This window comes from Mixophyes fleayi, chromosome 9 (genome assembly GCF_038048845.1).
Source record: "Mixophyes fleayi isolate aMixFle1 chromosome 9, aMixFle1.hap1, whole genome shotgun sequence".
NCBI lineage: Eukaryota > Metazoa > Chordata > Amphibia > Anura > Limnodynastidae > Mixophyes > Mixophyes fleayi.
In genome coordinates this window covers 24,148,612-24,163,099 of record NC_134410.1, presented here as the reverse complement: position 1 = coordinate 24,163,099, position 14,488 = coordinate 24,148,612, and the positions used below count along the sequence as shown (strand labels likewise).

At 38.8% G+C, this 14,488-nt stretch overlaps 1 protein-coding gene across 1 annotated transcript; it reads left to right on the top strand.

The window, feature by feature from the left end:
- Positions 1-203: 203 nt before the first annotated feature.
- LOC142102243 (cytochrome P450 2G1-like) lies at positions 204-14,488 on the top strand. The gene is made up of 9 exons (XM_075186978.1): positions 204-440; positions 3,021-3,183; positions 4,618-4,767; positions 5,621-5,781; positions 6,720-6,896; positions 8,750-8,891; positions 11,577-11,764; positions 12,066-12,207; positions 14,143-14,488. Exons 1-9 carry the CDS (start codon positions 261-263, stop codon positions 14,322-14,324), a joined length of 1,485 nt encoding a protein of 494 aa, XP_075043079.1. The 5' UTR covers positions 204-260; the 3' UTR covers positions 14,325-14,488.

Sequence of the window (14,488 nt, the reverse complement as noted above, 5' to 3'; positions counted from 1 at the left end):
ATTTTTCTCAGCTTTCAATGTTATTACTTTGTGAATCCCACTGTGCATCCCTATAAAGGCTCTTTCGAGTATAGAAATTTCACCCTTTGCCCTTTTCTCTCCTTTTTCATATCTGTTCTTGCAAGAATAACATGTGGCTAGCAGCCAATTAGTAAGCAGGATTCAAAGAATTCTGTATTCTGGCCTCTTGGCTCAAATCCACGTAAACACAGAGACTGTAGTTCAATTAAATACAATCCAGAGCTCTGACACTAAAAAACATGGAGCCACTAGGATGTGGGACAATCCTCCTCACCGCTGTTCTCTCTCTTACTGTATTTTATTTTATGTGGAATCATCTCTATAAGAGACATAAGCTTCCCCCAGGACCTACCCCACTGCCATTGATAGGGAACCTGCTGCAAGTCAGAAATGGAGAAATGGCAAAGACTCTTATGGAGGTCAGTCTGCTTTATTTATTTAGCTGCATCTCCCGTGTTCACAGGACTGTTCTGTTTTGTGTTTAACTATTTCATCCTTGCACATGTCACAGCACAGAAAGTTTAGGAAAACTGTATGTTGTATTCGGATTTATTATTTTCCTGTTTTCTGCACACCCATGCTGACATACCATATTAACATTACACATTTTGCATCTGCTAACAGGTTATAGTATGCAAAAAATATAAATCCTTGAATCGTATTATCATGATCATTAAGCTATTGATCTCAGAGAGATCCATATCTCCTCCTTACCTATGTCTATATACTGTGCAAGCTTCACTTTGTTTCATTTATAACCTTTGTTTGAAAAGTATTCAAAGTAAAAATAAAAAAAATTCCTGCTTAAAAGTCTATCAACTCCACTCTTAATTCAAATTCATACAGTATTTTTATATTTCCTCTCTCCTGTTTGCAGTGTTCCATCACTTTTTGGGATTTTATATGTTTGGGGTTTTTTTTTATGAAGTGCCAAAATTATTATTTTTCCAATGTGTTTATCTCCTATATTTAATAATATATGGTCTTTGTGTACAAACATCGTTTGGTGTTATTATAAATGTTGATGACAAATATCATTTAATGCTAGATGTCAGAAACTGGATTAAGTCCCATCATCATTATCAGCTATTTATAAAGCGTCACTAATATCGCAGTGCTTTACAGAAAACTCACATCAGTCCCTGCCCCATTGGAGCTTACAGTCTAAATTCCCTAACACACACACACAGAGACTAAGGTCAATTTGATAGCAGCCAATTAACCTACTATTAAGCTTTTGGAGTGTGGGAGGAAACCGGAAACACACGCAAACACGGGTTGAACATACAAACTCCACACAGCTAAGGCTATGATCAGGAATTGAACTCATGAACCCAGCACTATGAGGCAGAAGTTCTAGTCACTAAGCCACCGTGCTGCCCAAGAATGACTTTCACCCACAGCAGCCCCATAAAGCAGGATATGTCACTCAGTTACCCCAGAACTTAACACATGGTTGTAGGGGATTATACCAGTTCTGATGTTGATGCGGATATATTTGAAATTGATGTAAATGACATTGGGCAGAAATGTAACCGGAACAGGACTCACCAGGGTACAAGAAAGGGTACAATGACTAGACAGAGGGCAGGGCAGGTGGCTATCAAGCAAGGTCAATATCCAAGCAGAGGTCAAGGCAGATAACTAGCAGACAAAGACAAAATCCAAGCAAAGGTCAGGGCTCCAGCAACAGACAGAGCCAGTATCCAGGCAGGGTCACACCAGAGAATCAAACAGAACCAGAATGCATGGACAAATACATATGGCATGGCTACAACTATCACCAGCATGAGTTGCAGAATTTCCTGCACTACCAGGAGCAGTGAGCCAATCAGAGGGCCTATGTTGAGACAAGCACCCTTCACATTGATTAGCTTCAGTGCGATCATGTGAATCAAGAGGAATGAGGTAGTATAGGTGGGTAAGGGTAAGCTTTAATGAAGAGATGAGCTTTCAGAAAGTGTTTAACGATTCAAAGTCTGTGGGTGTGTCTGATCGGATGTAGCAGGGAAGTGCTTAGTGGAATATGAAAAGTCTTGTAGGTGGGAGTGAGAGGTAGCATGGAGGCAGAGGTCTGGATAGGCGATTTACAGCCAAGGTTAGTGTCCAGGCAGAGGTTAGGGCAGATGGCTAACTGGCAAGATCAATATTCAGGCAGAGGTCAGGGGAGGAAGGCAGCTAGCAGACAAGGTCAGGCCTTCAGCAACAGACAGAGTCAGTTTACAGTCATGGTCCCACAAGGTAATCAAACAAAACCAGAGCTCAGGCTCAAGTACTCACAGCATGGCTACAACTAGCCCCGGCATGAAAGACAGCACTTCCTGCACAATAATGGGCAAAAGGACAACCACAGGGCCTCTGCTGAGCCAAGCTCCCTTCACAGAGATTAGCTGCAGTGCAATCCTGTGATCACACTACACTGATTGTACAGCTGTTTGTGGGTTGCTTAAGTAAACCAGCATCTGAAGAGACAGCTGGGGATTGCGGTGGTAAGCATTTGCGCCTGTTGCTGATGACACATTATTACCTATTTTAATCTAAAGTATTAAGTTTTGCTGGCCTGATCTGTAATGGTACTGTTATCATTTCTTTCTGAGTATTATTGATGAAGAGAATTACTCCCACTATACTTTTATTGCTATTTACATTGGTGGAGAGGGCCACTTCAACAAAGAGCCCGTTGGATAGAGAGAGAAAAAATTCAATGTTTACATTTTCAACCCTTAGTGCCAAGCTCTCCCCCTAATAAATTGCTCAATTGCAAAACCTATGGAAAATGTGGCAAAAAGCCTTTTTTTTATATGTCTAGTATTCCCTAAAACTTCAAAAATAATTGTTTACTATTTTCTAAAAACTCAAAAATGTTTATACAAAATTTACATATGTTTATCATCAGTTGCATTTACATTTGTATACTTTGTAGTTAGCTAAATTTAAGCTGCTTAATATAACTCTTCTTGACGGTCATATTTCTTAAAGTTATATTCTCTTCTATACAGCTGGGTAAACAATATGGTCCTGTATACACCTTTTACTTTGGGCCCAACCCCGTGGTTGTGTTCTGTGGTTATGAAGCAGTGAAAGAGGCTCTGGTGGATAATGGAGATGACTTTATAGGTCGGGGAAGACAGCCCACAGTGGACAGAGTCTTCCAAGGATATGGTAAAGGATTACCCATTACATTTTACATGAAAAATTGAAAAGAAAAAAATATATATGTGAGTTCTATCACTATTATTTCATTTTACTGAGCTACATTAAGATACTCAAAAAATGGATTTATACAAATCCCCAAAATGCAGAATGTCTCTTGCTACATGAAGACATTCACCATTACATTCATTGTGAAACCCCATTTTTCTCTTATTGGTCTACTTGAAAACAGAGGGTACTGTATATGGTAAGTATCCTGTGGAAAACAGTTGTCCATTGGAGGTTTTATGTTGAGAGGTGTACATTCCTGTCTGTTTACAGTGTAATAGAATTGTTTTGTGATCATGTCCAGTCATGTTGGGCTATAATGTCCTATGTCTGTATAGAGTGTAATTGAATTGTATTATGATCATGTCAAGTCGTTGTGTTAGAATGTGAAGAATCCTATGCAGAGGTTGAACTGGAAATTTAGAAGTGATGGTATGGAAAATGTAAGTGAATGGAATTTGATAGGTTTACAATGAAGGCAGTAGTAGAAGTGGCGGTATAGCATACCACCGTTTATCTGCCCACTTAGACCACTGGACTATATTGAGTGTAACAGATTTTATGATATTTATGTCCAGGGATAATATTGCATTGTGTGTATTGTGTGTATTGTGTCATTTGTCTCTATACAGTATAATAGAATTATTTTATCATACTGTGCAGGGGTAATGTATTGTAGTATACTATGGCTCTATAACGTGTAGTACTAGTCTATTATGATTCTGTTCAGTGATTACATTGTGTTGGTTAGGTGTACTGTCCAATGTCAGCATAGGGTGCAATAGAATTCTGCTGGGCTCATATCCAATGGTCAAATTACACGGTGGTGTAATGCCCTAAACATATATAGAATGTAATAGAATTGTTTTATCAAAATGAGCAGTGGTCATGTTATGTTGGGTAGGCATAGTTCCCTATGGCTGTATAAAATATAACAGAATTGTACAGTATTATGTACACAAAACCAATCAGTATAGAGTGTAGTAGAATTGCCTTGTCAATTGGTATAGCATAACTGCACCCAGATAGATAAAGTAACATGAAAAGCAAATGCATCCAAATACAATCAGGGACAGGGCATAGCAGTGTTACTGGCTGAAGACGAGGATTTGATATTCAATGTCAACTCCTTTGGACCTTACACAACACGTTGTATTCCTTTGTCCCAGACATCTAAAGATAAATTGTAATTTCGATTGGGCAGGGAACTTCTTGTATTGTCACGCGGTTTGAAAGTGAACACTTCCCAGCTGTCCCACTTTTGGGCCACTTAACCTTCTTCCTTTCCAAACTAATATTTATGCATAGACTATACATTTGCCAACTTCAGGGATTCTTTGCTACTCGTGGCTGAACAATGACAAAAATAATAGCAATCTAATTATTGTTTTCCAGGGTTAATGGCAAGTGAGGGAAATCGCTGGAAACAGCTCAGACGTTTTTCTCTCTCAACACTAAGACATTTTGGATTAGGAAAGAGGAGTATTAATGAGAGGATCAAGGAGGAGTGTAGCTACCTGGTGGAGGAGCTCCGGTCCTATAATGGTATGTTAGTCTATGGACTGTTATTGGAGTTGCATTTTCCCCTTGTGTTGCATGCTAGTCCTTTTTGGCTGCATTTAGCTGTGAGAATTTTAAAAGAGGGGGGGGGGAATCATGGAATGGCTGCACTGGTTCATATGCAATCATATGCTGTTCTCTGAACTCTTGCCTTTTTAAAACTTAACCATGCACAAAATATATTAAAGCAACTATTAACATTTAATTCAAGTGGAGTATTAAATGATGCCATATTATATGGTCTAGTAGTCTTCTCTAAACAATATTCATGAATTCAGAGAATTAACCACATAGGAGAACAGCAGATTTGTCTGTGCTAAGGACAATTATTTAATGCAAAAAATGACTTGTTTTCTTTGGTAAGCCTAGATATAAGTAAATCATTTACTTAATTTTAATATCTTTGATAAGGTGCATTTTTAACTTCAAGTTACATAAAGCCCAAACATTTTTCCCCACTATGCATAATAAATTTGCCATTAGGGTGAACTGTAGAGCAAGTGTCTCTTGTATGCAATGAGCTGAACCACTTATTTTGTATAGAATAACTGAAGTGCACCTGTTGCCTACAAACAGAGGACACCAGTAACTTTGTGGTCTGATCCAATATGTATGATGAAAGCTCATGATGATATTGCAGTCAACTAACTAAAAATGAAGTAAGGCACAAAGTGGAAGTAGGAATGAATGAAATATGTTTCATTGGATTTTGTTTCATTTCTTATTGATGTTTATTTATCACATAAAATATCCACATTAAGTCCATTTATTCTACTAGATTTTGTGGATTAGTTAAGTGGAAAAAAAAATTCTGCTCATTTTATATTTTATGTTCCAGAGCTGGAGTTTGACCCGGCCACTATCATTTCCAAGGCTGTTTCCAATGTAATCTCCTCTGTTGTCTTTGGGAGCCGCTTCCACTACGATGATGCCAAGTTTCACAGAATGCTAGACATTTTCTATGAAACATTTGAGCTCATGAGCTCCACCTGGGGGCAGGTAGAGTAAAAAGCAGACAATGGTAACACATATCACAGTTATTTAGTAAGTTTACTGATGCATGAATTTACCTTTCAATTTAATATACATATAAATCATAATCCACAAGTTCATGAATCCGTTATTCCCATTCCAGTACATACAAAACATATATATATATAAAAAAAAAATGCATATCACTTCTCAGAAAGTACCAAACCATAAAAATACTAACTATAGTTAACTGAACTTGACATTATTTGCATAATACATACATGCCTACTTTTTTGCAAAATGCACCTAGTTTTATGGGTAAGAGTATGGTCTTGCTGGACAAGATGGAGGAACATTTTTACCTTTTGCTAAGTGGAGTTAGGAGGATAAGGGTGTGCTTTGCTAAGTTTGGATTAAGTATCTAAGTACTTATAAAAAAATATTTTATTTGTTGAATGGGGATGGAGAAGACACAGTTAAGAATAATATGGTTTTTAAGGGTAGACACATTTTTTTTGCATAAAATCCGCATTTCTGTATTGTGCATGCACACTGAAAATGCATGCAAATACATCCGTATACAGTTTTGTTGATCTTACATCTATGACTCCTTATACTTAGGGAGACGAATGAGGGAGGGAAGGGGTGGTCAAGCGTAGGTCGGGTACAGTAAGTGAGACTGAAGGAGACAATCTCTTGCGGTTGCTGGAGGACTGGTGCAATAATACTCAATGATGATGACTGCAATGATCTACACTAGCTAGCCGCTTCTGATTGGCTGGTTGCGTACTGACCCCTCTAGCTAATAGTACTTAATTTATTAATGTGGCTGCCAAATTAGATGAAGTTGCAGACATCTATTCACATTACTTAATTTTGATTTTTAAAGGGGGAAACAACTTTTTGTGAGTAAAACTAATACTTCATGACATTGAAATAAGCACATTTCCTTCATGTATTAACAGATCCAAGATATGATTCCGATGATAATGAACCACATTCCCGGACCTCACCAAAAAATCACCACATTGCTGGAGGAACTGAATGATTTTGTAGCTGAGCGAGTCCAGATGAACCTGAAGACACTGGATGTCAATGACCCCAGAGATTACATAGACTGTTTCCTAATCAAAATGCAGGAGGTATCCATAGAATATAGAACAAAATCTCACTGTTATTAGTGCTTTAGAAAAAATATAATTAAATATTGCTTTTTTTCACTGTAATGTGATTTATTATACCAATTTAATCACAGTTTAGCCACTGTTCATGAAAATATATGGCAGATATTGTATTTTTCCACAGCAGAGTAAAGATGCTCATACACACTGAAATTGTAATGGCAAGTTAGGGAATTTGCAGACCTATTTAATCACAAGCCATATGATGTATGGGCACAAAATGACCTCCAATCCCAAACAACATCTGATTAGACAAGTAAATGTTGATTGGGACTGACAGAAAAGGTGGTCAGATGATCACTCTATTGGTGCCAGAGTCTTCCTTAAATAGCAGAGAAGAGGACCAATCACCGACGGTGGTGACGTCAGCAGCCACGGCCAGGTGCCAGAAGAGCATCCTGTTGCCTAGCAAAGGGACACGCATGCTCAATGGAGGTCACCGGACGGCCGGGCTTTGGTGCGTCTGGTTGCTAAGCACCCAGACACAGCTTCCTGTGAGCGAGAAGGACCCCATTTCTGTGTTAACGAAAGAGGGCAGGGACAGTGCCTGACACAATAGAATTCAGGTGAAGTGATGGTGATCTATTTAAATCTGGTGGCATAAATTAGGCCTTTTTAGGCTGATAGCATCTAAGCTCCTAGCTCCTATAGATAAATCCTAAATCAGTTCACCTGCAGTAATCTGAAATAACAATACAAGACTTAATTTCAGTTTCTGAGTCTCAATTAAGGTATTTAAATAGTGTAATTCTTAAAAAATAAATAGGTGCTTGTGGGTAAAGGTTCTATGTGGGAAGTGTCACCGGGGCCTCTCCCATGTCAGTCCATATCCAAGGAGCCTCAGATTTCTGCCATCGTATCTACAATTATTTAGTTTGTATGAGGGTGATGGGTTTTTCAATGTCTGCCCCTGCTGCTTTCAGTTATCGCTGGCTAAGCCTACTCTCTGGCCATAATCTGTCAATGATCCAGATCCAGATACAACCTTTACCAGCAGCTCTGGAGTATGATGCTGTGCAGTAACTTAGGGAAGTGCAGCTTTGGACAATCCCGAGCCTTCGGGAGCGTCACTGCAAAGATAACTAAAAATTGATATTTTATCATATCTTAGTGAAATCCACCCAAAACTTTACATTTTAAATATTAGTTTTGGGTAAATTTATCTTTTCTTCACATGATTATTAAGTTAGGTTATGTTTGTATCACCTGATTTTACACCTCTCTTACTAAATTATAAAATAGATTTCCTTATCATTGCTTCCCATTTATAATTTTTATACAATCTTTGGTCAATTCTAAATCTCTCCATAAAATTATTAAATGTACAATTTGCTTTAGTATTTCTGCAGCACAAATTTATAACTACATTTCTGTCTATTACATGGTGAATACTCAAAGCTCACTTTAAATTCCATGACTAATTTGAATATAAACAATAAATAAGTGCAATTATCCTGATAAATTAAGTGCAGAATATCCTCTGAAATCATGTTACTCTGAAAATTTAGAGAATAAAGTTTGAAAAGCATTGTGTTCTTCTTTAAATAGGCAGACCATTTACTTTATGTAATAACATCCTCAAATGTCAAATGGGATAGTATTGTGGGCGGGAGTGGTTTGGGTTCATATAAGTATAGCCTGGCAGAGAGGAGCATGTATCAATGGTCTAGTCAGAAATATTGGGAGATGGGTCTATATTTCAAACATGTGTACTTTGCTAGTAACTGCTGGAGAGCTGACAATTCCCATCTGTGCTATACAGAATGTATGTGGAGGACATCTGACATTTTTTTGTTGCCCTGTTGTGCTTTCAGGAAAAGGATAATCCTGACTCAGAATTCAACATGAGGAACTTAATTCTGACTCTTAACAACCTGTTTTTTGCTGGGGGTGAAACTGTTGCCACAACTTTAAAGCACGGATTTCTTCTGCTTCTCAAGTACCCAGATATACAAGGTGTGTACATTGAGAGCAAGTGCAGGTTCTTTTGCAAAGCCAACAAAATAAAAGTTGGGGTTTCATATAGACTATCTACACTGATAGAAATATTGCTTCATGTATTTGGGGGTGATTCATTAAGTAATGTAATTCCCTTTGTATGCTGTATTTTGAGTAAATATTGCTCTGCGCATGCTCACAAATGGACCTCACGCCAAAGAATGCAAGACTTGAAGGGCGAAACGGAGTTGGCTGAACATAGACAAGGTACAGTGAAGGTTTTCCAAAGCAGATGCGGGCAATTCATATTCAGGCATACGCAAAAATACCCTTGGTTTCAGACATAAGGTTTACACCTCCTCCAGGGCAGGTGTAACTGACGGATGACAGTGATTGCCAAACACGGCATTCACTCTCACAATCTAATGGGATGACTGACAATTCACCCGCACAACTGATGAACTCATCTCACTAAACAACATGATAAGATCATGGGAGGTGGGTGCCATTGTGCCATTTCATTTGAACATATAAAAAAAATGAAAAAATCTGCTGACAGCTTTCTTAAAAGTGGTAGTTGTACCTTTCACATTAAAAAGTACATCTAATGAATTCACAATTAGCATTGCAGTATACTGTTTCAAATGTTTAGACACAGTTGCACACTTTAGAGCAGGAGGGTAAACATGTGGCTCAGGGGCAGGAGAGTACAAAGGTACCACAGGGGCAGGAGGGTAAATGGTGGATGTCAGATTAAACAATGGCATTGGTCAATCTCTCCAAGGTTGTATGGATCAAGCTAAGCGTGTGTGTTCCAATTCAATCCATTTGTTCTTACAATGATGTATTGCTTGCATACATTTTAATAAATAAATGTAGGTAGATTTACCGGTGGCCACTATCCCCAAATTGTTCTTCCTGTGGCTGACCCCCACCCCCCCTATAATGGGTGCCACCCCTGTGGGGTTCTGTTACACCTGACTTGGCTCCTATGCATCTACATATAACATGATGGAAGAAAGAAATAACATCATAACCATATATGTTTTTGTCCATAACATCAAAGTTTTTACATCGTATCAGTTGATTTCACACACATTAGTAATTTCACATGTGAAAAGTAATGTTTTTCCCCCATTTGTGTATATGTGCGGTCATGCAGGGAAAATATTACACCAAATGATTTGACAAAATGCATAATGCTGATTATTCAATAGGCTGACTCGTTAGCAGTCTAGGGTGGTAGCCCTTGGTGGTGTTGTTGTTGAAAAATCTCATTTTTAAAAAGGCTAATGGAGATTAACTTAGAAAACATGGGCACATTTAAATTGTTGGTGGGGATGTTAAGATTTATTTCATCACAGCATTACAGTGATTTGAGTAGTTAATGCATGTATTCTGAAGTGAAATTTACTTGGAGGTTGGAGGAGGGCTCCAATGCTATGCACTCCAGAGGACTAAGGTCTAAGAATGGGTTGGGACCACTGCCCTGGCATGTCTGCCGTGGTCTCTAGGTTTGTCTTTAAGATGACACTTAATGTCACCTGTGTGAAATGTTCAAAGTGAAGAATGTTGCAATGTATAGTGGCAAAAAAACACTGGTACAGACATACATATACATATAAATGTAATTTTTTTGTTGGCCTAAAACTCACACAATAATATCATATTGCTACCAATCCATAACCGATTTTTGCAAAGTAAAAGAGGTCATCATCATCAATTATTTATATAGCGCCACTAATTCTGCAGCACTGTACAGAGAACTCACTCACATCAGTCCCTGCCCCATTGGAGCTTACAGTCTAAATTCCCTAACACACACACACACACACACACAACTGTCTTGGTCTTTTAGCCAAAAAGATGATAATGTCTAGAATCCGGGATTCTACGTGCCCTTGGTAAGCACAGGACCATGGGTGTCTGAGAATTCACAGATAATGGGTCTGCACCTGCACAGTGAATAGAGTTAGGCACTAGCATAATGCACTTTGTCCCTCCTGCAGCACTATTATATAACAGGTCTGGCCTATTGGCTTGGCCAGAATTTTTTTTAACCCACTGGCTATTGGGCCAGGGCATTCAGGTACTTATTTATTTTTACTATTGACACTTAGCATCTGATGCATATTTTTTGCTTGCTTTGCTTTGCCCATATGTCTCGAGGGGTTTTGGGTCCAGACCTACATAGATTACTCTTTCCCCAAGTTATCAGAGGCTCCCTCCTTATAAGGGGAGCTGAAGAAACAGTTCCCAGAGAGAAGCTTCACCCTACCTCAGTGAGAAAGGAGCCCATCTGAGCCTTGCAGCAGAAGTGGACACGTAGGTAATTGAGCCCACAGAGTATTATGGCTCTGTGGGAGTGGGGACTTTAACCAGTCCCCCTTAGCTTTGGCAAATGGGGGTTCTGAAGAATCTTGTTCTCAAAAGTGCCTTATGGCTCCAGGATTTGAGGAGAATTTGGACACTTTCCCTTTAGGGAAAGCCCCCTGCACTGGCGTTCTGCACAGCAATGGGTAATAGGAGGCAATACACCTCAGGCTTCAATTCAAATACATATATATATATTAATAAAACAAAAACCTTTGCCATCATGGAATGTAGGTTTTTACATTAAGATTAAATACATTTTATAATCAAATGATGTCTGATTTTTATATTTGTCTTTAAATAAAAAAAGTGTATTTCTTGTACTTGCAGCTAAGATACATGAAGAGATAGATCATGTGATAGGACGGGATTGCCATCCAAATATTGAGGACCGGAGCAAGATGCCATACACGGATGCTGTAATCCATGAGATCCAAAGATTCAGCAATGTGATCCCAATGAATGCACCCCATTCCACAACCAGGGACACAGAGTTTAGAGGATACACAATTCCCAAGGTGAGAGAGCATATAGGAGGCTAATATTCTAACTAATAGAGATGGTAAAGCTTTATGTACTGCAACGGAGGAGATGATATATATACTATTGCCTGCATTATTAGTTATATGCTCACTGCTTTTTGCACACAGATAAATGCTTTATTAGGGCAGGGTAGGTAGGGAAGAAAAATATAGGACTATGTAGCGCAGGACTGCTGGATTTTCACAGTCCTTATCATCATAGCTAGTACGCCACTGGTGTGGTAGATAAAGTGTATAAGATAATAACAACTATTTTATAAATATTTTAATGTTCTAGGGTACCGGAGTCTGTGCCTTGCTGTCCTCTGTTCTTGAAGACCCTAAGTACTTTGCTACCGCTCACAAGTTTAACCCCAACCACTTCTTGGACTCTGAGGGCAAGTTCCAGCGAAATGATGCATTCATACCATTTTCTATAGGTATGATCTATAACCTACAATGCTTTTATCTCACTTCCAAAATGCTAAGAAATGCATTTAAATTGTACCTGACATGCAGATTTTAAATAGTAAATTTTAATTGCGATGTACTGCAATTATTAACGTACACATGTTAAAAGCCGGTTCCTCTGGCCACTTTCCCTACAGCATAGAGTAAGTTAGCTGCAGGCGAGGCTTGGCGTGTTGAAGGAAGTAATGTACAGACAAAGAGGAAGATTGAGCAAGATCAGTTATTTCTGGATGAATACTTAATACTGAGCCAGTATTTGAAGAGGAACAATTAGCGTTCTTTCTGGGAAAACCCAGTGGAGTAAGGGGAGCAAGCTGTATGCTTTTGCAGGCTAACCCACACAAAGAAACACTTAGATCAGAGACTGACTGACAGATTTTAGGCCGTTGGGCGAGACTCTGCTCTGCAGTCTATTAGGAATATTTTAAAGGAAAAAATGCAGGTAGCCAAATGACCCACTCCAAGGTAGCCCAAAGGCCCCCCTGTCCTCTAGCCCAGCCAGTCTCTGACTTGTATACACTAGTACAGAGACAACTAACTAAACCGTATCTACACATGTCACTTTCATACCTGTGCTACCCTTGGCAGATTAATTAATATACCTTAAACGGTTAATGGTGCACCCCATGGACCACAGAACAATGTTTCCAAATGGTCCTATTAACTACAAATGTGATAACACTACCACTTAGATTTTTCTTCTTTTGTTATCACTGTTGGCACATTAAAAATAATACAAGGGTAAAAAGGCAGAAACATAATTCTTCTAAAACGATATTTATACAATTTCAGGTCCCTTAACAACTGCAGGTGAGTAAAGGTTCTAGATAATTTATTTTTTAGGGTATAACTCATATTAAATAAAAATGTTGACAAAATAAAGACATACAAGGCTGTAAACAATACTTGGAACTTTTTTATGTTGTGGAGCTATTGAATAAGGTTTGTGAACTAATAATCATAAAGTTATCAGTAGAAAGAAAAGCGGAGACTCTGCAAATGGGAAACTATGAAATTTCATAGATACATATAAAAGTCAATGCATGCATTACACTAGTTTTCAGTCATTCTGTAAAACTGTGCTTTATACTTGCTGGCCTGTCGACCTTAGTTGCAAAAACAGAAAATAAATTGTGTCTCCTTATTATTGGCTTACTCCAAGTTTCAAATGTTCTAAACCATGGTTAATTTGATATATTGCAAGGGCCGAATATATGGCCTTCCAATCTTCAAAGGGCTCCACATTATCCTTAATTTAAGTCTTGAAAACAGCCTTAAAACATGACCCCCACACTACTCCCACCAAAATGCTCCCACATGTACATTCCTTGCTCAAAAATTTTATCTATATGCCCTTAGATCCCACAAGTACTCCACAACTCCCCAGATGCCACTCATACCGCCCCATATGCTCACCCTATGCCACTCAGGACTTCCCACTTGCCACACACACCTCCCCACATGACCTCCATTCAGACATCTTTATATGCCACTCACATCTCCCCACATGACCTCCACTCAGACCTCTTTACATGCTACTCACACCTCCTCACATGCCATTAACACCTCCCAACATATCCTGCACACCTCCCCACATGCCTACACTCACTGGCTAATCTACAGCCTAAAATGGTTTACATTAACAGTCGGAACCTGCAGATGAAGGAGGGACAGCACTTGGTGCACAATACACTGTACGCCCCCCTGGATATGCTATGTGATCTCCTTTCATTGTGCAGAAGAGGTCACATGATGGGGAAGCTGGCTTCTCCTCTTCTGTCTTATTCTCTGCTGATGCCACACTGTTCTAGATAAGTGTCAACTGAAAAAAAAAGTTATAAAAGCAGGAGTATACGAGGGTCAATGGCAATAAATAAATATATTTATTTGATTTCTCTGAATAGGGAAGAGGATGTGTCTTGGAGAAGGTCTGGCTCGCACGGAACTCTTCCTGTTCCTCACCTCAATTCTACAGAATTTTGTGCTGACATCGCAGACACAGTTCAGTGACTCTGACATCTACCCCCGAATGACCGGTTTTGCCAATGTTCCTATCCCTTACCAGGTGGCATTTGTGTCACGTTGACTGACATTTAATGTTATAATATTTATGATAATACACCAAGTGATTATTCGTCACGTTTTGTGAATATTACACGAAGTGTCTCAGCAATGTCCCTTTTTTTATAGTGAATCGATGGAGTGGTTTCTGAGGGATATTAGTTCAAAATAAAAAATGGCTTCCTCCAT

What these genes read in the sequence shown, in the direction of transcription:
- LOC142102243 (XM_075186978.1), top strand. Translation starts at nt 261, where the DNA reads ATGGAGCCACTAGGATGTGGGACAATCCTCCTCACCGCTGTTCTCTCT. An exon ending in GGAGCTCCGGTCCTATAATG is followed by an intron (nt 4,768 to 5,620) that starts GTATGTTAGTCT and finishes TTTATGTTCCAG; the next exon opens with AGCTGGAGTTTGACCCGGCC. An exon ending in GAGGATACACAATTCCCAAG is followed by an intron (nt 11,765 to 12,065) that starts GTGAGAGAGCAT and finishes TTAATGTTCTAG; the next exon opens with GGTACCGGAGTCTGTGCCTT.